At 45.8% G+C, this 21,749-nt stretch overlaps 1 protein-coding gene and 1 long non-coding RNA gene across 5 annotated transcripts; one reads left to right on the top strand and one right to left on the bottom strand.

Annotated features, from left to right (window-relative positions):
* Positions 1-734: 734 nt before the first annotated feature.
* SURF4 (surfeit 4) lies at positions 735-21,390 on the bottom strand. Of its 4 annotated transcripts, XM_081896823.1 has the most exons (7): positions 9,309-9,490; positions 7,114-7,253; positions 5,539-5,725; positions 3,918-3,994; positions 2,917-2,960; positions 2,207-2,393; positions 735-1,483 (listed from the first exon to the last, which is right to left on the bottom strand). In XM_081896823.1, exons 3-7 carry the CDS (start codon positions 5,642-5,644, stop codon positions 1,217-1,219), a joined length of 681 nt encoding a protein of 226 aa, XP_081752949.1. In that variant the 5' UTR covers positions 5,645-5,725; positions 7,114-7,253; positions 9,309-9,490; the 3' UTR covers positions 735-1,216. The 4 variants fall into 4 exon arrangements, with proteins under 4 accessions (XP_081752949.1, XP_081752947.1, XP_081752950.1 ...); XM_081896821.1 differs by lacking the exons at positions 7,114-7,253; positions 9,309-9,490 and adding an exon at positions 21,034-21,390; XM_081896824.1 differs by lacking the exon at positions 7,114-7,253.
* On the top strand, positions 11,793-15,489 carry LOC309361728. Its single transcript, XR_014164608.1, has 3 exons — positions 11,793-11,982; positions 15,067-15,123; positions 15,449-15,489. It is a non-coding gene; the product is annotated as an uncharacterized lncRNA (long non-coding RNA).
* Positions 21,391-21,749: the final 359 nt, after the last annotated feature.

The raw sequence follows: 21,749 nt of genomic DNA, 5'->3' as shown, positions 1-21,749 counted from the left end.
GAGAGAACCTTCACAGACAGAAGCATTTTACCTCTGAATACTAGATACCAACAGCTACCTGCCTGTTTGTGACATAATATAGCCACAGGGAACCTACTGTTCTCCATATCTTAATAGACACCTAACTCACATCTGCCCCTGCCAAGCATGGACAGCGGTCAGTGAACTGTAGCAGAACAGTATCTAGTGTGTCACAGGTTCCATCATTCTTCTGGCATCTTCTGAGTGTCTGTCAGATGGGTCTTTGGTGTAATACAGCAAGGTTGTTCTTCGGGTACACAGGCTCATTTGGGTCAGATTTTTACTGCCCCCAAATAGCAACTGCATAAATCTACAGAATATGGGGCACTGCTCCAAAATTTATAATGTATGCAAATCTCCAACAAAGTAAGAAGAATGGCTATAGGTGAAGATGGATTTTAGAAATCTGAATTGCCAATGGAGTTTGTTCTGATTGCCCCGCCTGAAAGAATTGTTCATGAAACCCAAACACACTGTCCCCAACCAACCACACACACACACACACACTTCTTTTTGCTACAACATAGTAGTGGATAAGCTTTTTGCTGGGAGGGACCCAGCTGCTGCACATATTTTCTCCTGCCTCTGTTTCAAGAGATGGTCCTCTCTCTAGCTGTTGTAATACTGTGGTAGGTTGGCTTGTTTCAAAGAAGAAAAATCCCTTTCCCATTGTACAAAAGGTGCGCTAGATCTATCGCTCAGATGGTCACGGCTCAATCTGGGAGGCGACTTCTTTAATTACAACAAGAACGCAAAAAAAAAAAAAGACGTGGGGAACACCTTGACACCAAAAGTATACAAACAGGAATATCGGATCACAGTAGTTTTCGTTTCAGTTTTAAAAAAAATGTGTCTTAGAAAACCATTAAGGAAACTTAAAGGCGGCAAATACAGTGCCCACATGGTGCTTGGCAAGCCAGCTTCTATATGTTTCAATTTCTGGAGATTACAAAAGAAAGCAGAACAGTGTTTCGAGGCAAAAAAAAAAAATACATTCCTTGATGAAGAATGCTCTAGTTATCAGATTATCAGTGCCTTCATGAAATCTTAAAAAAAAAAGTGTGCCCTTTAAGAAGGGATTGTTGGGCACATACATAAGATGCTGGCAGTTTGGTTTTATTCCCCCACGGAACCCATGTTGAAAAAGTCAGTCCCCAGACACCGAGATGATGTGTTTTCCCTGCCCCTCCTATTTCTACCATTCTTTTTTCTTCTCATCCATAGACACGCCACCAGGCCCAAGGGCCACCACCAGCAGGAGGCCTCCGATGACGGACATGGTCTGGAAGAAGTCGTACTTGAGGAAGTCATGCATGGGTTTGTAGACTGGGATGGTCCAGAAGGCGTTGAAGTAGATGTTGATGGCAAAGAGCCAGATGACCAAGGTCAAGGCGGCCAGTTTTGTCTTGAACCCAACAGCCACAAGGATGATCAAGGCTGTGCCCACGATGTTCTGGAGGATCTATGGGAGAAGATGGGACAGAGAAAAGTAGAATTCAGCAGAGGCTGGTGTAAGGGAGAAGAGAGCATCTTACCCCACCTAACTCAGCCTCCCCTCAGCCAGGCCCCACCTGCTGGCCTTAGGATTTGCCACCATTCTAGGGGGAGGCAGCCCTGGCTGTCAGCCTCCTCCTCCTTAGCCTCCCAGGTCTTTGACAACAGACATTTTCAGTGGTGAAATGCTCAAACACAAACACACACACACCCATGAAGCAGACCTGGCTCTATCACTGCCATGTTTATCCAGGCTTATGGTTTTTAACTGGGAAGATAGTTAAACCTATCTGTGGCCTTTGTTGGGCTTATCCTTTACATGCTGTGGAAGGACACATTCCTTGTAAATACATTCTTTTAGTTATCTATTGCTGTTTTAAAATCTGATATTAATGTCTTTGCTATTTTATTTTTACTGTATGACTTGCTTTGAGTGCAAAAAATATGGCCAATGCATACAATAAATAACAATAGCATCTCATTAGGAAGGAGGGTGAGAGGTTGACTCTGCCTGCCCATCCCTTGCTCTGGCTCCGCCTGACATTGGCCTCCCTGCTTTCCACCCTACCAGGATCAATAGGCACCTACCAGTGCTGGAAATAGGAGGAGCTGGAGGAGGAGACAAATCCCATACAAAAATACCTCTCCTCCTAAATAAAAACAAATTATTTGTAATGTTTGGGCCACTTACCGAAAAGAAGCTAGCGTCAAAATGCAGCAGTGTCATAAACATGAGGACTAGCAGAACTCGTCCGCCTAGCTGCATGTACTGCTTAGGGGAACTTTCCCGCATGGTGGGGACTCCGGCGAACATGCTCTTCCCCTCTGACCGTGATTCAGCCAGCAGCAGCAGCAGACCACCCCCCAGAGCAAGGTTCCTGTAGATGGCGAAATACAGTTAGTCCAAAACACACACACCTGAATACCTACACCAGGTGTGACAAGATTCACAAAGGGCTTGTGCACCAACAAAAATTAAAGTGACACAATCAAATATGCTGTTACAAGTCTTAAGATGCTTAAAGGTTATATGTTGGTTGCCTCTGGAGTTTTTGAGTGACAAGTCCCAAGAGTGAAAGTGGCTTACATTTTGACACCTGAGATGTATATATCTTTTGGGATCCACCTTATTTCTGTGATTGTAAGTTGTAAACAGTTTTTAACCTTGCAATATGATTGTTGTTGCCAAACTGAGGCCTTAAGAGCGAAAGGCAGGTAACGGATGATAGCGATGATCATAAAACGTTAAGAAACATTCAAAAGCAACCTTGACAAGCAAAATGCACAAGGGACGCTATAAACATTTTCCTCAATGCTGGCTGGTTAGAAGTGAACGATAAATGAAACTAAGATTAAATAAGCAAGAATTAGTAAAACGAGATAAAAGAGAATGAGACATACCTCATCAAAAACTTCAGATCCCATAAAATGCTGTACGCAATTGTCTAGGAGGAAACAACCAGACACGATTGAACACTTTGCTTAAAACCACCCTTTCCTTTTGATCTTGAGGTTGAAGCAGCTAAATACTCCGAAAAGAAGCTTGGCATCTATCTGCTGATGCTCACTTTCATCGCTTCTTCTACCTTCCCTCTCCCACACTCTTTTTCTGTCCCCTATTTAGCACACAAACTCCTTGGGACCAAGGATCTGTTAAGTTCACTTACGCTTTCTCTGCAAAGACCTATGCACATTAATGTCACTGTGTAAATAAGATGGGTTCTTTGGACAAGCAAGGGGTATGAGAGTGAAAATGGAGTAGCACTTTTTTGCTAAAGAAAAACAAATGCTTTACAGCCTTACTGCTAATATATTTTGCAAACAAGTGCATGACTTAGAAGAGGGGGGGGGTACCCATTTTAAATTTATTTTACTTCCAAGAACTATGCAGCAGCTAAGATGAGTCTGTTGGATCATGTCAACAGCTCATTTAGTTCAGCATCTTGTTCTCACAGTGGCCCCCAGATGCCACACTAGCAGGACCCAAGCACAAGAGCATTCTTCCCACAGCAACTGCAGTGTTGCTTCTAGCTGTGAGGCAGAACATAGCCATCATAACTCAGGGCTCAAGGGGAGCGTGCAGATTCCACCTGAAGTACTGAACGTTACACTGCTGGACACGGGACTGTTTTCAAATTTATGTTTGCCCCTCCCCCCCATTGTGGTTTTCTTTGAGAAAACAAGACGTGTTGTTGTTTTTTCACTTCTACATAACTCAGGGCTAATGCGACCACGCCTCTTGTTTTGACTTCAAGCCCGTCAGCACTCAGACACCCTAGTTTGCTACTGGAGGGGCGCTTGCGGGGCAATGGAACCTCCAGCTTCAGAGCCAGGAGGCGCATGTGTGAATAGGCACGATTTTTCAGTGTTGTGCAATTAAGAGTTGGGATTGATTTCCTTACCTGGAGTGCTATAATGCCAAATAATCCAAAGCAGGCATACTGAACAAAGTTCCTACTCAGCACTAGGATGCAGCCACCTAGGAAAGGAGGCGGAAGAGAAGAAATAGCCAAGTCAACAGCATTAGTGAATCATGTTCCCCTTGCTAAGGTTCTGTTGACCCTCCTATCTTTTAAATCCTTGACTCGCCTGCAAAGCTTTCTGCTGGCTTGTCTCTTGAACCATAGCCTTCATTCCTCAAACTTTAGCAACATCAATCTCTTTAAAGGCAGCCTTGTTTTTAAGCACAAGTCCAGCAGCCACCAGATCACCTGCCTGTCAACCATGTGACATGGCCATGACATCAGCTGACCCGTTTTCCTTTCCCACTAAAAGCAAACTCAGGGGACCGAGTGCTGACAGACATGGGAGCCAAAAGAGAGACAAAAACAAAGCGCATAGGCAAAGGTCCAGGGCTTGGCATGCACTGATGATCAGCTGTCATATACAGTCAGGTGCAGGGCTGTTGGGCACGGGTTGGCTGAAATCAGGTCCACGGAGTGGAGATTCCCCACTGCTCTTCTACAGTATATTAAGCCAAGAGTATATTAAGCAATTGTCACTGCAATTCACAACTGAGGAAATACTCCAAAGCTCACCTACATGAGCTGCTGGGCATCAAGCCATGGTGTACTGCTGCAGGATTGGAAAATGAGAGGCCCGTGAGTGGCTGTTTCTGCTTTATAAGCCACCGGGGGGTGAGAGGAGAGAATGGGTGAAGAATGAAAATGACTCTGCAGGAGAATGTAAGGATCGTTGACTTGTAGAGGTGGCAACTATTTAAGCATGCATAATTGATGCACGATTGCTGGTGTACAAGTCCTTTTGGACCCAGAAGAGGCCAGAACGGGTGTGGGGGTGTAATGGGGTGCAGCGTGCTTATGAATGCTCTGCCGATGCATGCAGGTGCCAGGAACGGAACCCCCCCCCCTCAAAATGGTCACTACCTGTATTTATAGGAGGAACCTGGAAAGGCTGCCCACAGTCTGACTGAATGATGACTGGGGCTGCTATCACTAAAGGGGGGGGGACCTCTAGTCCAAGGGCTTAACTGAGCCCACCTTCCAATCACTTGATACCAGGTGTGTTGTCAGCAGTTGGGTAAAAAAACAAGCTGGGTTGACCAGAAGGGTCTCCTTAAGTGTTGCTGATCAGCTCATCAGTGGGGCTTCAAAGCACAGTGCAGGGCTCTTTGCAGCCAGTCCTTTACCAAGAGCCCCAAATGGTGCTTTGAAGCCCTGCAGATCAGCTGATTCATGGGGCTTCAAAGCACCTCACCACTAGGCATAATTGTCAAATTTGGGGAGGGGTGATAAGGATTCGGCCTGCTGGATGTATCCGCTTCCCCACCCCTAGTTTTAAGAGGAGTGAGGGCAGCTTCAAAACCTGTCATCTGGCATAAAGGGGTGGGGTGGGGAAGGGGACTGTGAATGCTCTTAAGGGTTGTGATCTTGTAGAGGACATGCCACTATTATAGACTGGGCAGCTGTAGTCCAAGCAGAGAATTTATGGGTCCCTTGTTCCAGGAACCAGAATCTCCATTTAACAACAAGCGTACATGGATCTCAATATTGTTCCACTTACTTAGCTGTCCAAAAAGGTTAATGAAGACAAAGATGGAGGCCAGGAAGTACCCACAGTTCCATGTGGCATCAATGTAGTCCCTCTGCTCGCTCCACTGGAACCACATGCGGATGCCATCTTCAAGGAACGTGCTGATCAAGCAGAGGCGAGCCACATGCGGGAGGTATTGTTTTGTCACTCGCAAGAACTGCCAGGAGAAAGAAACACAGGTGAGAAGAATGGGCAGGAAGCAGGGACTGCCTGGCTTCCTACCTGGATAGGGATGGCTTTCCCCTCAAAGCCCAGCTGTGTTCTCCCTCTGGTGTCAAAGAGGTAGCATGCCTCAATACCTGTTGCTGGGAATCGTGTGTGGGAAAGATTCAGGTTCTGCTTTCAGGCTTCCCTTAATGGGCCTCTGGTTGGCCACTGTAAGAACAACATGTTCGACTACATGGGCCTTTGACCTTATCCAGCAGCTTTCCCTAATGTCCTTAAGGGCACTTCCAAGTGTTTGGCTTGGGGAATGCCTTCTCATCACTTAAATGTAATCAAACCAAATTTGTATCTTGGGTGGTAAGGTTGACCCACCAGGAGATTCTAGCCAGAGCAAGTTCCCTCTGAGGCAACTGCAAACTGAGTGGGATGCAGGAGCCATGCCCCTTGACGCACGTTACATAAAGGGTGGAAATGGGGCACGTGCCAAATGCATCTATCTTGAAAATTTCTCCAATTGTGTGACTGTACAGAGACCATGGCTAATCAAAACTGGAGGGGAGGGGGGACTTGCAATGAACCAGCCTTTGAAAACTTGGGTACTCCCCAGATTTTATGGGACTACAACTTCTATCATGCCCAACTATCAGCAATGCTGCCTGCAGCTGATGGGAGTTGTATTCCAAAACACACACACAAACCAACCAAGATGGCACCAGGTTAGTGAAGGCCGCTGTAGGCAGTTTAATCCCAGAGCTATAGCAAAAGGTCACACTAAAGGATTTGCTAATCCACCACCTTGTTTCTCATAATGCATTTATCTATCTATCTATCTATCTATCTATCTATCTATCTATGTATCATCTATCATTTCCTAATTTAATCCTCATAACAGCTCTGCGAGATAGCCAAGGCTGAGAGGTAGTGAATGGCCCACAGCTCACACAGTGAGCTTTATGGCCAAGTGGGGATCTGAACCCGTCTCCCAGGTACTCATCCAGCGCTCTTAACCATTATAACACACTGGTTCTCAATTGCCAGCCCTAGATGCTCCAAAGATGCCTCGTTTACTCCAGTACTGACCATTTATGAGACAAAAGGCTCAGAGATAAGCCTATTTAGCCAGAGGCTTTTAACAGACCAAATTCTCCATGATTTCTTTTTTAAAGCTAATTTTAAGCTAGTGGCCCTCTTCAGTGTATTCCATAATTTAAATGTACACACAGTGTAAAGTACTTCCTTTTGCTCATCCTGGATCTACTGCCAAACCAATCAGTTCAATTAGATGACTTTGAGCTCTAGCACTAGGAGAGAAAGAGTGGATTCTCTGCCCGCTCTCTCCCCAGAATGTATAATATAGATTGCAATCCTATGCCCACTTACCTGTGAATCCTTGCCTTTGATTCCCTACCACCACAAAATTTCTGTGAACAGCCAAAATTTCCTGGTGTGAGTCCTTTTGTCCTGGGGCACCTTGAGACCAAGAGTTATGGAGACTTTTGCCACTCCATGTTCAGATGGTGCTGCAAAATGGTTTGTCTGTAACTGTTCAGGGAGCCAGCTTAGCTTCTTACCCCAAGTTTGAAGGATCTCTCAATTCAGGCAACTTTATATAGCAGGGGTATAGAAACTGTGGCTCTCCAGACATTGCTGGGCTCCCTCCTCACCTAAGCCCCAGCCAGTAGGGTCAATGGTCAGAACTAATGGGTATTGGAATTCCTGCAAAATCTGGCAGGCCACAGGATTCTCCTCATTCCTGTTCTATAGTATTCTTTAGCTGCCCTTTTATTAATGTAAGCAGGGTGCCAGAAACCCTATTACAGTGGTACCTCGGGTTACAGACGCTTCAGGTTACAGATTCCACTAACCCAGAAATAGTACCTCGGGTTAAGAACTTTGCTTCGGGGTGAGAACAGAAATCACGTGGTGGCAGCAGCAGGAGGCCCCATTAGCTAAAGTGGTACCTCAGGTTAAGAACAGTTTCAGGTTAAGAACAGACCTCCGGAACGAATTAAGTACTTAAGCCGAGGTACCACTGTACATTGTTTCGTTATCTTTTTTGGATTTGTTTTATCTTGTTATGGTTTTGTACATTTACTTGTTTCTCTTTATATTGGACAAAGCAATTTAAGAAATGGTTACAAAAAAGAGGTTTTCCAGCTCCCCGCCCCCCCCAAAAAACCCACCCTTCCTGGCACATAGAAAAAAAGCAAGTCAGGATAAAAGCTTCAGCCTAGCATTTCCCCCAATAGGCTAGCTTTCTGGATTCAAGCAGCGATACATGCACACACACACACTCCTACATTTATTTATACCAGGAAAGGCTTGCCACACTCGTTTCTGATGACTGGGTAAATGCACCCTTCACAGGAAGTAAGCAGATAAAAATAAGTCTTCATGCTGTTTGTTGAGCATGGTTACGGGACAACCAACCAGCAAGCTGGGGCAGATGAAAACTACAGTGTGAATAATGCCAGGCAAGTAACTTCTGGGAGCTCACAACCGGGAGCTTGTGAACAGGACTCGTAAACAGCGGTGTTTGCAAGGATTGGTGGAGGAGACTGAAGAGAATCAGCTTGTTTCTTTTGGATTAAAGCTGGTAGTTTGTCCGAGCTGTTTGGAGGCTTGATTGTTTGCAGGCCTGGTCCTTACCAACAAGGAGGAACTGACTGACAAAGTGGAAGTACTTGGAAACTTGGGAGGAAGTGATCATGTCCTCTCCTCCTAGGTTCATGATACAGAGGCAAGCAAAAGGTGAGCGTAGTTCGGAGAGGCACACTGGACTTGCCAATTTCAAAAAGCTTAAAGGGCTACTGGGTGAAATCCCATGGTCAGAAACATCTGACAAGAAGGGAGCCCAAGATGGATGGGAGCTTCTTAAGAGCAAAATACTGAAGGACCAAATGCAGACAAGAAAGAAAAGTGGGAGGTATTGGGACGCAGGTGGCGCTGTGGGTTAAAGCCTCAGCGCCTAGGACTTGCCGATCGAAAGGTCGGCAGTTCGAATCCCTGCGGCGGGGTGCGCTCCCGCTGCTCGGTCCCAGCGCCTGCCAACCTAGCAGTTCGAAAGCACCTCCAGGTGCAAGTAGATAAATAGGGACCGCTTACCAGCGGGAAGGTAAACGGCGTTTCCGTGTGCGGCTCTGGCTCGCCAGAGCAGCGATGTCACGCTGGCCACGTGACCCGGAAGTGTCTCTGGACAGCGCTGGCCCCTGGCCTCTTAAGTGAGATGGGCGCACAACCCCAGAGTCTGTCAAGACTGGCCCGTACGGGCAGGGGTACCTTTACCTTTACCTTTTATCTAAACAAACCAGAGTTGCTGCATAAGGAGCTTACAGATGAACTGAGATTTAAGATGGACATGTTTCTTCACCTGTGTTTGAAGTAAGAGGAACAACAAGCGAGTGGTAGGTCCTCTATGGGGAGAAGACAGAAAAATGCTATTGGGTGACAGAGAGAAGGTGGAACTGTTCAACAACTACTTTGCCTCTGTCTTTGCACAAAAGGAAAGCAATAACAGATTAATGATGTAAGGAGGGAGCTGCAGACCAAGTTAGGAAGAGATGGTAAGGGAATACCTAGCTAGTTGATTTCAAACCTCCAGGGCCTGATAAGCTGCACCCAAGGGTACTAAAGGAGCTTGCGGTGTAATCCCAGAACCTCTGCCTATGATCTCTTAGAAAGCATGTGAGGTCCCAGCAGACTGGAGGTGGACAAATGTTGTCCCCGTCTTCCGAAAAGGGAAGAAGAAGCTAAGATTCAGGTATCTACCGACTGGTGAGCTTGACATTGATACCAGGAAAGGTTCTTGAACAGATTACTCAATAGTTGGTCTGTGAGCACTTAGAAAAGGATGTTGTGAATACTAAGACCCAACACAGGTTTCTCAAAAACAAGTCATGCCAGACTAATCTCATTTCTTTTTCTGATGGAGTTAAAAAACTTGGTGGATCAGGGAAACTAGCCCCAGGAGCAGCGTGGGAAGCGTTTATGTGACACACCTAAACACTACAGCCGACACACTAATGTGTCATGACACACAATTTGGAAAGCTGTGCATTAATGGTTCTTTGTCATCCAGGAAAAAAGTTACAAGTGGGGTGCCGCAGGATTCTGTTCAACGTTGTTATAAATTACTTAGATGAAGGAATTGAGGGGGTGATCATCAGGTTTGCAGACGACACCAAATTGGGAGGGATAGCTAATGCCAAAGAGGACAGAATTGGGATTCAAAATGACCTTAACAGATTGGAAAACTGGGCCCAAGCTAAGAAAATGAAATTCAATAGGGACAATTGCAAGATTCTAAACTTGGGCATGAATAACCAGCAGCACAAATGTAAGACCCCTGGCTTACCAGCAGTACATGTGAAAAAGATCTAGGGGTCTTAGTAGACCACAAGCTTAACATGAGTCAACAGTGTGATGTAGCAGCAAAAAAAGCTAATGCTATTCTAGGCTGCATCAACAGAAATAATAGTACCACTCTATTGTGCCTGGAATACTGTGTCCAATTCTAGGCGCCACGACAAGAAGGATATTGACAAGCAGGAATGTGTGCAGAGGAGAGCGACCAAGATGATTAAGGATCTAGAAACCAAACCTTATGAGGAACGGTTGAAGGAGCTAGGTATGTTTAGCCTGGGGAAAAGGAGGCCGAGACATGGAAGATGAAGCAAGCTTGTTTTCTTCTGCTCTGGAGGGTAGGACTTGAACCAATGGCTTCATGTTACAAGAAAGGAGATTTGACAGTAAGAGCAGTTCAATAGTGGAACAGAATCCCTCAGGCAGTTGTGGACTCTCTCCTTCCTTGGAAGTTTTTAAGCAGAGTTTGGATGGCCATCTGTCATGGATGCCTTAGCTGAGTTTCCTGCATTGCAGGGGGTTGGATTAGATCAGTGTTTCCCAACCTTGGGCCTCCAGCTGTTTTTGAACTACAACTCCCATCATCCCTGACTAGCAAGACCAGTGGCAAGGGATGATGGGAATTGTAGTCCAAAACAGCTGGAGGCCCAAGGTTGGTAAACACTGGATTAGATGACCCTTGGGAACCCCTTCCATCTCTACGATTCTGTGATCACCAGACGTCCCCAACTCCTGATATCCACCATGCAACAAGGCAGGAATTTATGCAGCTCTCCAGATTAAAATGCAAGTGCTGAGATTGCTTATCCACACAGAGAGAGCAAGATGCAAAAGCAGTAAGTAAAAATTCAGGCATGCTCACAGACCATACATGACTAACACAGAGAATTGTACTTTTGGGTGGAACTAACCGAGGAAATCTGGAAGAAGAAACAAGGAGAAAAGCATGGAACATATTTACTCAAATTGAATAGCCTTTTTCATAGTTTCACAATTCCTCCCCTGATAAGAATTTTACAAGAAATCTGGCACCTTTCATGAAGAAATTATTTGTTAACTCATGTTACTATGTGGATACATATTTTCCCTTGTTTTTTTGAACCCTTGCACTTGTGATGGTGATTAGATGTGACTAGATGCAAATAAACAAAATTTGAAACTGGGACAGAGGTTTGGCAAACTGTCCTGAAACCCTAAACATCTTAAATTCAATATTTACAACATGGTTCTAGACCTCTGGAGGAAGACACAGTGAGACATGCAATTACTGATTTCAGATCACACTTGTTAATGCTGATCATTTACATCAGGGATTGAGAAACCTGTGGCCCTCTGGACATTGTTGGACTACAGCTCCCATTATCCTGGCTGAGGAGAGCTGTAGTCCAACAGCATATGGAGGCCTGCATGTTCCTTGATTTACATAGTAGTTGCTTTTGGCTTTCTTGTTTCTCAGTTGCTTAAAACCTGCAGCTCATGGGTTGGCAAACTAAGGCCTGAGGGCCGGATCTGGCCCAATCACCTTCTCAATCCGGCCCACGGATGGTCCAGGAATCAGCGTGTTTTTACATGAATAGAATGTGTCCTTTTATTTAAAATGCATCTCTGGTTATTTGTGGGGCATAGGAATTCTTTTTTTTAAAGAATATTTTTTGGGGGGCATAGGAATTCGTTCTCCCCCTCCCCAAAAAATATAGTCCGGCCCCCCACAAGGTCTGAGGGACAGTGGACTGGCCCCCTGCTGAAAAAGTTTGCTGACCCCTGCTGTAGCTCCTCCCCCTGCCTCACGCTCACATAGTTGCAACTGGTTAAATGTCAGAAAATGGTATAGAGATTATCTGATCTAAAGAAATAACCCAAATAGAAGAGTTATAGAGCTTCCTACAGGTGTGTGAAGCGGATGGTTTTGTTTTGGAAAATCCTGAGAGTGGGTAGATTATCCCATACTGTACATAATAAAAAGCAGCATGTTTTTCTCCTGTAGTTTCTATACTAATGGATCTACTGAGCTTGTGAACAGAGTACCTAGGGTAAGAATATAAAGATGTTGGAGAGGAAACCAGCAGCTTATTCTCTCTCAAGCTAAACCATTAGTGGGAAGGACTTTTATGCAGACAGCTTGGCTGCTAATGAGGTTACATGGATGGCCTGCCAAGCCTTGTAATGGAAAAGAGGGTAAAATAAACAACAATTACAGAGCACCTGGCTGTATTCAATTCAGATTTTCTACTGGGTCTAGTTTTCTTCAAGGCTGGGCTCTGGAAATGAGGCTTGTTGGGGAAGAGAAAGGGCAATTGCTAGTAGCAAAGGTCACCATCTTATGATGAGTGAGACTGTTCATCTCTCTAGCGCAGTACAGTGGTGCCTCGCAAGACGAAATTAATTCGTTTCCGCAAGTCTTTACGTCTTGCGAGTTTTTCGTCTTGCGAAGCACGGGTTCCCATAGGAATGCATTGAAAATCAATCAATGCGTTCCTAGGGAAACCGCCTTCAGACCAGGTCCGGGGACAGTCTGTCCCCCGACCTCTTCTGAAGGCCGGCGGGGGGCAAAAGTCTTTGCTCCCCCCGGCTGCCTTCAAAAGCCGTCCGGGATAGCAGGAAGCGCTTCCCTGCTATCCCGGACTGCTTTTAAAATGCTGGCGGTGGGGAGCAAAGCCTTTCGGCCCCCGCCGGCCTTCCTGGACCTCTTCTGAAGGCCGGAGGGGAGCGAAAGGCTTTGCTCCCCACCACCAGCATTTAAAAGAGGTCCCCGGAGATTTCCCTATGGGCTTTCTTCTTGCGAAGCAAGCCCATAGAGAAATTCGTCTTGCGGAACGACTCAAAAACGAAAAACTCTTTCGTCTTGCGAGTTTTTCGTTTTACGAGGCGTTCGTCTTGCGGGGCACCACTGTACTGTCTATACTGACTGGCAGCAGCTCTCCAGGGTTTTAGGTAGGGGTCTCTCCTAACCCTATATGGAAATGCCAGGGGTTGAACTTGGAACCTTCTGCATCAAAAGCAGGTGCTGTATTACTGAGCTACAGCTATCTATCTAGCTAGTGATCATCTCGCTATCTACATTGCCTCAAGGCAATGTACACAGTGCAATAAACACAGCGAAAAACAGTTTTAAGGACCACATAAAATAACAACAGATAAATTTAAAAATAATATGAAGTAGACACCCGGTGGCGCTGTGGTCTAAACCACAGAGTCTAGGCCTTGCCGATCAGAAGGTTGGCGGTTCGAATCCCCGCGACAGGGTGAGCTCCCGTTGCGCAGTCCCTGCTCCTGCCAACCTAGCAGTTTGAAAGCACATCAAGTGCAAGTAGATAAATAGCAATCCCTCCAGCGGGAAGGTAAACGGCATTTCCGTGCCCTTTCTGGTTTGCCAGAAGCGACTTAGTCATGCTGGCCACATGACCCGGAAGCTGTACACCAGCTCCCTCGGCCTATAAAGCGAGATGAGCGCCGCAAGCCCAGAGTCGTCCGTGACTGGACCTAACGGTCAGGGGTGCCTTTACCTTTAGACACACATTACAGAACCTATCCATTAAGCTGGAAAAGCCTATCAGAACAACAAGAAGTTTCCATTGTTTCCAGAAAAGTGCAGATAGTGGGCACCTGTTGTTGTCTTGATGGGAATGCTGTTCCACACATCCATACTGAAAGATCTGCTGCGAATTACTATGAAGTAGGCTTCTGAGGTCTTTGGAACTTGACTTTGCTCTCCTGTACACTGCAGGGACCTACTGTGTATATATGGGATAATGTGGTCTCTCAAGTTTTGGTGGCAACCACAAAAGGCTAGCAACCACAGCCAGCATAAATTAGAGAATCCCATATCACAATCCTACCGGTGCAATTGTAGCAACATGTTTCCCCTTCAGGGTGTTTTAGTTTATCACAACCATGCTGGCATCACACAAATTAGAGCAGAACTGCCAGCCAATCCAAAAATGATAGCTTGTAGAGTTGAATTTTCCATTCCTCCCCTTCCTTATCTAAAGAATCTTCAATTAAATCCCAGATTAGATGTTTTCAGGAGTTGCTTGTTACACAAACGCCAACTGTGCAAATATCTCTCCCCACATACAGACATATAACCTGCGGTACATTGCTGCACTCCCCCAAAGTTGAATGGTTTTGCTTTGTAGTTGCATAGGTGGTAATTGGCCCGTCTGCTGGGGTAAGGGACATGAAGAGGAAATTATCTGGAGAAGTTGGCAGAGAAATCAATTTAGCTGCAAAAACCTCAACAGCTGCTTTGCAATTAAATTGCAAAGTACTGTACTTGCAAAACACTTGAGGCTGCCTTTTGCAACTATGGCAGAAGTCCATCAGTTGCTCCTAGAGGTTATGGTTTGCGTATATTTAAAAAATGAATATCCACCTTGCAATTTCAAGAGGATCCAAACACGCCCTCACACACACCAGATAATTTTGCCAGTTTTGCACTCATTGGCTAGATCAACTGAAGGCAGGAACAGATTTGCATTTTACTAAACAATTCAAAAAATACTGCCTCCGTGCTTTAAAAAAAATCCTCAAAATGAAGAACATTAAAAGCATCTTTTTCTTTTGAAATGAAAGCCAACAATTTAGGAAAGGAGTCTGGAGTTAGGAAAAAGAGACCCATGGGGGGGGCGAACCCCTTGTGGTTATGGGCCCATGTGGCAATGAGAATTCCACTGGCAGAAATGCGAACTCTGTTCCCTGTGTCAGTCCTAGGTGTGGGGAACTTTTGGTCCTCCCAATATGGCTGAACTACAACTCCCATCATTCCCGCCCAGGCTAGTTGGGGCTCATGGGAGTGGTAGTCCAGCAACATCTGGAGAGCTAAGGTTTCCACCTACCTGGTCTGTCTTCTCACCCAAAAGCAGCCCTGCCATACCTCAATTTGTCCCCACAAGATGGGAAGAGCAGACTGTTGAAGACCAAGTAAGAAGCCTCATTCGTATTTGAACTAAGACAGACACATCCTTATTTCAGAGCTCTGCCAACTCACCATTTGAAAATTAGACCAACAGAGTACGTGGCTAAGAAGATGTGCGAGTATTTAAAAAACAAAAAAATCAGTGCGAATAAAAGTTATTTTTAGTGGAAGTCATTTTGGGAAGGGCAAGAAAGATCTTCTCCTGGACAACTGGGCTTTCAGAATGTGTGTTTAAGAAACCTCATTTCGCAACTAGTGTAAACAAACTCATAGAAATAAACATGCAAATATACATATAAATGCACAGCTTCCTCTTTTTAATGGAGAGAAGCATCTGAGAATGCAGTCCTGTAAAACTGGGCAGAAGATGCAGATCCAAAACATCTGTTGTCGCCCTGCATATTTTTGGATAACAAAAATCTTGACTTTTTCTATCAGCTGATGGGCCTGCCAGTAGCATAAAAGAGACACAACTCAGGTAGAGCATCTGCTTTCCAAGCAGAAGGTCCAAGGTTCAGTCCCAGGCACCCCCAGGTAAGGCTGGGAGAGTTGGCTACTTGCAGATTAGTCACACTGCAGAAAGCATGCTGGGAAGACCACACATTCAAGAAATGCAAAATAACTTTTGCTAGGTTTTAATAACAAAAACTCCTTTTACACTAAATTACAATATATCAATACACCCCATCCACCAGGGTACTGAGAGAGCTACGTGCTGCTCTTTACCCAACAACTTAATTACCACAACTTAACAGCACCTGCTATACTGTTCACAGCTGTAAAACAAGGTCATGTTATTTGCTCTGGCTTTTAAAGAAATACACATCTTGTGGAACAATAATGAACCTTCAAATTTAAAGAGACCATTCAACAGGGAGAGCTCTGTCTGAAACCCTGAAAATCCTTTGCTAGTCAGTGTAGATAATACTAAGCTAGGTGGACCAAAGATCTGCCCTGCCATAAAGGCAGCTTCCTATGGTCCTAGATAATGCTTTAAAAAATATTGTTTCACCTAGGCACCTCTGTTCAAAGGACAAAAGTTGGGGTTTTTATTGGCAAGGGGCATGGCTAGAAGGTAAAGCATCTGCTTTGCAAGCACAATGCAAGCACAATGGTTCACTTCCCTGCATCCCCAGACAGGGCTAGGAATGTCTCCTGCCTGAAACCCTGGAGAGCTGCTGCCAGCCAGTGAAGGAAATTCTGAGCTAGATAGAACAATGGTTTCTAGGCAAGAATGCTGACTGTTTTTTAAAATATGTATCATTACTAACGTGAACAGCACTTTGCAGAGTAGCAGTATACAAAAAGATTATTGGCACCTGGAGCATAAACAAGGTGAAGAGGCAAGGAGTTGAGATAAAGAATAAATGTGAGCAGATGGGGAGCTGTCAGGGGTGAGGACGGGTGCAGAATTGTTGAGCAAAGCTAGGAGGATGCAACTCATGTGCAGGGAATTTATCATGAATCAAAGCTTAGGGATAGAACAAAACTGGGCTGTTGAAGGTTTAAAAAGGGATGTAGCCATTGTGGTGCCCCCTAGAGTCCAGATGTTGTTGGATTCCAAATCCCAACAGCCCCAGCCAGTTCAGTCAGAAGTCAGAGATGATGGGAGTTGTAGTCTAGCAGCATCTGAAAGACCCTGCAATTGTCTGGGCTAGCTAAAGGAGAATGAAGCTGTGTGGGAATTGGGGGGGCTGAGAAAAATGGGATCATTATTACTGCTAACTCAGCATTTTTATATGCTTGCCTAAAGACATAAAATCATGGGTAGGCAAACTAAGGCCCAGGGGCCGGATCCGGCCCAATCACCTTCTAAATCTGGCCCACGGACGGTCCGGGAATCAGCGTGTTTTTACACGAGTAGAATGTGTCCTTTCATTTAAAATGCATCTCTGGGTCATTTGTGGGGCATAGGAATTTGTTCATATATTTTTTCCAAATATAGTCCGGCCTCCCACATGGTCTGAGGGACAGTAGACCGGCCCCCTGCTGAAAAAGTTTGCTGAACCCTGCATAAGATCATAAGAAAAGCTTGCTGAATCAGGTCAATGGCCTACCTCACCCAGCATCGTGTTCTCACAGCAGCTAACTATGGCCTGATGGAAATCGGAAAGGAGGCTTCGAGCACAAGAGCACTCTTCCTTCCAGAGGTTTACAGCAACTTGTATTTAGAAGCATTACCGCCTCAAACCACAGAGGCAGGGCACAGCCATCCTGGCCAGTAGCCATTGATAGTGTTCATTTACGTCCAATCCTCTTTTAAAACCATCCAAGTTTGTGGCCCTCACTGCCTCCTATGGGAACGAGTTCTATAGTTCAACTACGCGCTGCATGAAGTAGTACTTTCTATTATCTGACACTTCGTAACTTCAAGGTGAGCCAGGGCCTTCCTGAATCAAGGTTCATAGATCAGTGGCAGAACATACCTGCAGTGCACGGGGTTGGACTAGAAGACCCTCAGGGTCCCTCCCAACTCCATAATTCTATTATTCTGACATCTGCTTTGCACCCAGAAGGTCACAGACACAATCCCAGGTATCTCCAGGTAGGGTTGGGAGATTCCCTGCCTGAAACCCTGGAGAGCTGCTGCCAGTCAGTATAGACCAGCCTTTCTCAACCTGTAGGTCCCCAGATGTTACTGAACTACAACTCCCATCACCCCTAGCTAGCAAGGCCAGAGCTTAGGGATGATGGGAGTTGTACTCCAACATCATCTGGGGACCCACAGGTTGAGAACCGCTGGTATAGACTATTCTGAGCTAGATGAGGGTCTGACTCAGTATAAAGCAGCTTTCTGCGTTCCTATGCTCCATCTCAGCCACTATGCTACGTCTAGTTATTTGTCCCACTTTTTCTCCCAAGGCGCTCACGGTTGTGTACACTGTTCTCCCCCTCTCCATTTTATCCTCACAACAACCCTGTGAGGTAGGTTAGCTTGAGAGTAAGTGACTGGCCCAAGGTCACCCAGTGCACTTTGTAGCTGAGTGAGGATCGGACCCCTTGACTCCTGGATCCTAGTATGGCAGTCTAACTGTTGCACCACAACAGAATCCCATACTTTGTCTGCTGGGGTAGTGTAGAAGTTCAGTCAAGCTGCTAAGCTCCAGGGCCCTCGATCATCAAATTATAAAAACTCTTACTGCAGAAGTGACAGAAGTCACTGTTACCATGCGCGCCGTCTCAGATGGCTTTTTCTTTTTTTTACCCAGGGTAAATTAAGGTCATGCAGTTAAATGTATTTGTTACCAAGGGATATTTTTACTAAGGGATATTATCCTTTCTCCAAACCAAAGAAAGCAGATAATAACGTAGGATGTAAACTGCTTTGAGATTTATTTATTTTCTTAAATATAAAGCAGTATAGAAATGAAAAGAATAATTGTTATTATTTGTTTCATTTCTATAGTGCTTTATATTTAAGAAGAGGGAAATACCCTGGAGTACCACAGGATGTATGTACCTTTTTTGTAAAGGCAACACACCCACCCCAACATCACTTGCTGGTTCACTTAAGAGGCACCAGACACATCAAACAGCTTAAGCTTTTGCCTGTCTCACACATGTTTTCCATCACAGTGCCAGACTGTGGTTAGATAAACCTGTACCAGGACAGGAACAGTTGACACTGGCTTATGAGATAATACCGGATTGTCTTTTCCTTTGTCCAAAAGGTAGGAAGCAGAGAAGTGTCTTTTACCTTCCACACACCTGAACAACAGAATGTGTCACCATCTGCCTTTGGTAATTGTTCTTCTCCTAACACCAAAAGAATTAAAACAACTTTCAACACCTCCTGGTCATTTTCTTCTTAAAAAGGAAACCAGGGGAATAGTTTGGGGCAGTTTTCTACCTTCTCATAAGCTAAATATAAATATACACAAGGGCAGTAAGGAACCAGATGTCACATGATCTGAGGAAAGGAAAGGAAGCTTGAATTCCATTCATTCATGAACACAGGGGATAGGGAGGAAAGTTTTTAGCCTCTCTGCTTTTGATCCAGAGAAAGGTGAAGATTTCGCTCTTCTGACTAATAAACAACACCAGGATAAGATTGGTTTCTGTTAGCACTCTATTTAATCTGGAGTACCAAACAGAGGTACTGATGCCTCCAGTACAGAAATCAGTAAAAATAAATAAATAAAAGTAAGAAAAGACTTGGGGTTTTTGTAAACTTGAATACTACTCAAATATAATAGGTAAATGTAAATATAAAACACAAATGATCAGCATATTACCAATACACCGACCAATTTCCTCATGCTTTGTCCAGCATTTTGATAGGATCATGGTCTCTGAGAAAACCCCCTTTTCTGACTTTACATTACTTTGGAAATCTCCATATCTCCAAATGTGGAAAGTGTTTTAAATTAAATTAAATTAAAGTAAATTAAAATAAAGTATGAGGGGTAGTTTTTTGTGCCCCCACTCCAAAGGTATGGTACATTAAATGACTCACACATTCGACAGAGGGAAAGAGAGATTATACTGGTGGTGGTTAGACACCATAGCACTCCCAGATTCCAGAAGCTCATGGGTAGAGAAACTTCCATTATTTTCACATTTTCTTTCCCTTTCTCTCCCCCCCCCCATTTATAGACCACGTTAAATAAACACTCTATTCCAGTGTTTCCCAACCGGTGTTCCGCGGCACACTACTGTGCCGTCAGACATTGGCTGGTGTGCCGTGGGAGGGAGGCGGGCGAGTCGGGCGGTGAGAGGCGGCGGCGGCGAGGATCCGCGTCGAGCCGGGGGCGGCTCCGCGGTGGTGGTGCCGAGCGGCGGGGCAGCGCGTGCAAAAGGGAGGAGCGCGAGACAGCGGAGGAGGAGGAGGCCGGCATGTCCGGGCAGCAGCAGCAACAACAGCAGCAGCAACTCCCGGCGACGGCTCCTCAAGCCCCGCCGCCGCCCCCTCCTCCGCCCGCTATCGCCGCCACCACCACAACAGCCGCCGCCGCCTCAGTTGCCGCCGTCCCTCAGTCCCTCGCTCTGCTGCCTCCTCCCACCCCCAAAGCTTGGAGGTTCCCCGGCAAGGGGGAGGGAAAAAACTTTCACTTTCGTGCGTCCCTCCCGGCGTGACGCTGCGCGCTGACGTCACGGGGCGGGGCTTTAATGGTGGTGTGCCGTGAGATTTTTTTTCAGTAAACAGGTGTGCCGTTGCCCAAAAAAGTTTGGGAAACACTGCTCTATTCCAACATCTACTTCACCATTTTCTGGAAATTGCCAAATCTCTTACCTCCCTCAAGGATAGGATAGATATAGCAAAGAAACGCACAAGACACGCCTTCATTTCGCTAACGTGCAACCCCATAACGTTAAAGCGAATCCCTCTAATCTCAGAGGCAAATTATTGCCAGTGGGGAGGAAAATCTATGATGTCTGAAAGTGGTCTTCTGTCCCATAATAATCCAGAGTTCTCTTTAAGGGGAATGGTGAATTTCACACTAGTCATCTGCTTGATTAGCTACTCGATAGGGCTGGCTATTCACAGGTGACCTGAGCCCCAATTATCGCAAGACGCAAACGTTTAGGAGGTTGAGGAGGCGAGTGATAAAACCCTGGCCCTATTGACATTGCTTTGGTTTCTCATTCTGTCTGTGATGGGGAAGTAAGACTTATCCCAACCAATCAAGCGAACACTCTATTAAGCAATCTTCCCCCGTCATTTTAGATTAGATCACTGAAAGATGGGGCCGCGCCCCTCAAATTTGTGCGGGTTCAAAGCACTCGGGAGAGGGGAAGGCTGATATCCCGATTCCCTCTGAGGTGGATCCTATGATGTTAGGAACGAGATTGCATCCTCAACGACCAATTCTCCCCACCCCCAGCGCGCGCACACACAGCAGGCACAAAATACCAACACCCCCACTCCGCAAATCCTCTTCTCTCCTATATAATACAAAGAAGACGCGTGAAGGAAAGGGACTGGACGCTAAGAAATATCTGCAAAACCCCATGTGTGCAGTAAGGCCTCCTCTGCTTCAAGAGAAAGTGGGGCGAGGAAAGAGGAATGAATCCACACCCACCTGGTCTGCAAAATCCTCTGCGGTGCTCATCAGATCGTTCTGCCCCATGGCTAAATGAGTGCTGCGGGAGTGGCGAAGGGAGCAGTGGGTTTCGCTCCAGGATGTGTTGGGTGCTGCGCCTGGGAGACCGGACTAGCCGCTCACTCAAACACACCCCCGACAACCCCTCCTGTGGTGGCTGCTGGCAGCTTGCTGCTGCTGCTCTTATTGCAACGAGGCTGCACAGGAAGTGGCTGCACTCGCTGCGAGAAGCACTGCCACGTAGGCCAACTCTTAAAGGAACCGCACGGGGCGGCGAAGCCTCTGAGGAATCTCCCTTTGGCTTGGGGAGGAGAAGCACCACAGGCTGACCCGGGAGGCCTCGCTCGTGGAAGTGGAGCCGGTGCACGTGGAGTCGTCCCACAGAAGGCCTCGCCACCCTTCCCGAGGCCAAGGGCGCAATCCCGTACGCAATGCAGAGGACTGGAAATAAAACCCCAGTGAACCCTTAGCCTCTGAGCAAAACCTGCATTTGGTGTATTAGGGTTGCAGTTCGTTTCTAAGGCATCTCGCAAGTAGGGGGGTCTCCAGACCAATGTGTTCTGCAACTTTATTATTATTAATTTATTTGTTCACTTGTTATTGCCAAGGTCTCTAAGCACTCTCCATTTAAAAACATAAACATAAGAAGCTAACTTATACTGAGTCTAACTAGCTCAGTATTTGTCTTTATTATC

This window comes from Podarcis melisellensis (genome assembly GCF_964234715.1).
Source record: "Podarcis melisellensis genome assembly, chromosome: Z".
In the NCBI taxonomy this organism is placed as follows: Eukaryota; Metazoa; Chordata; class Lepidosauria; order Squamata; family Lacertidae; genus Podarcis; species Podarcis melisellensis.
This window is presented reverse-complemented; position numbering and strand designations above follow the sequence as displayed.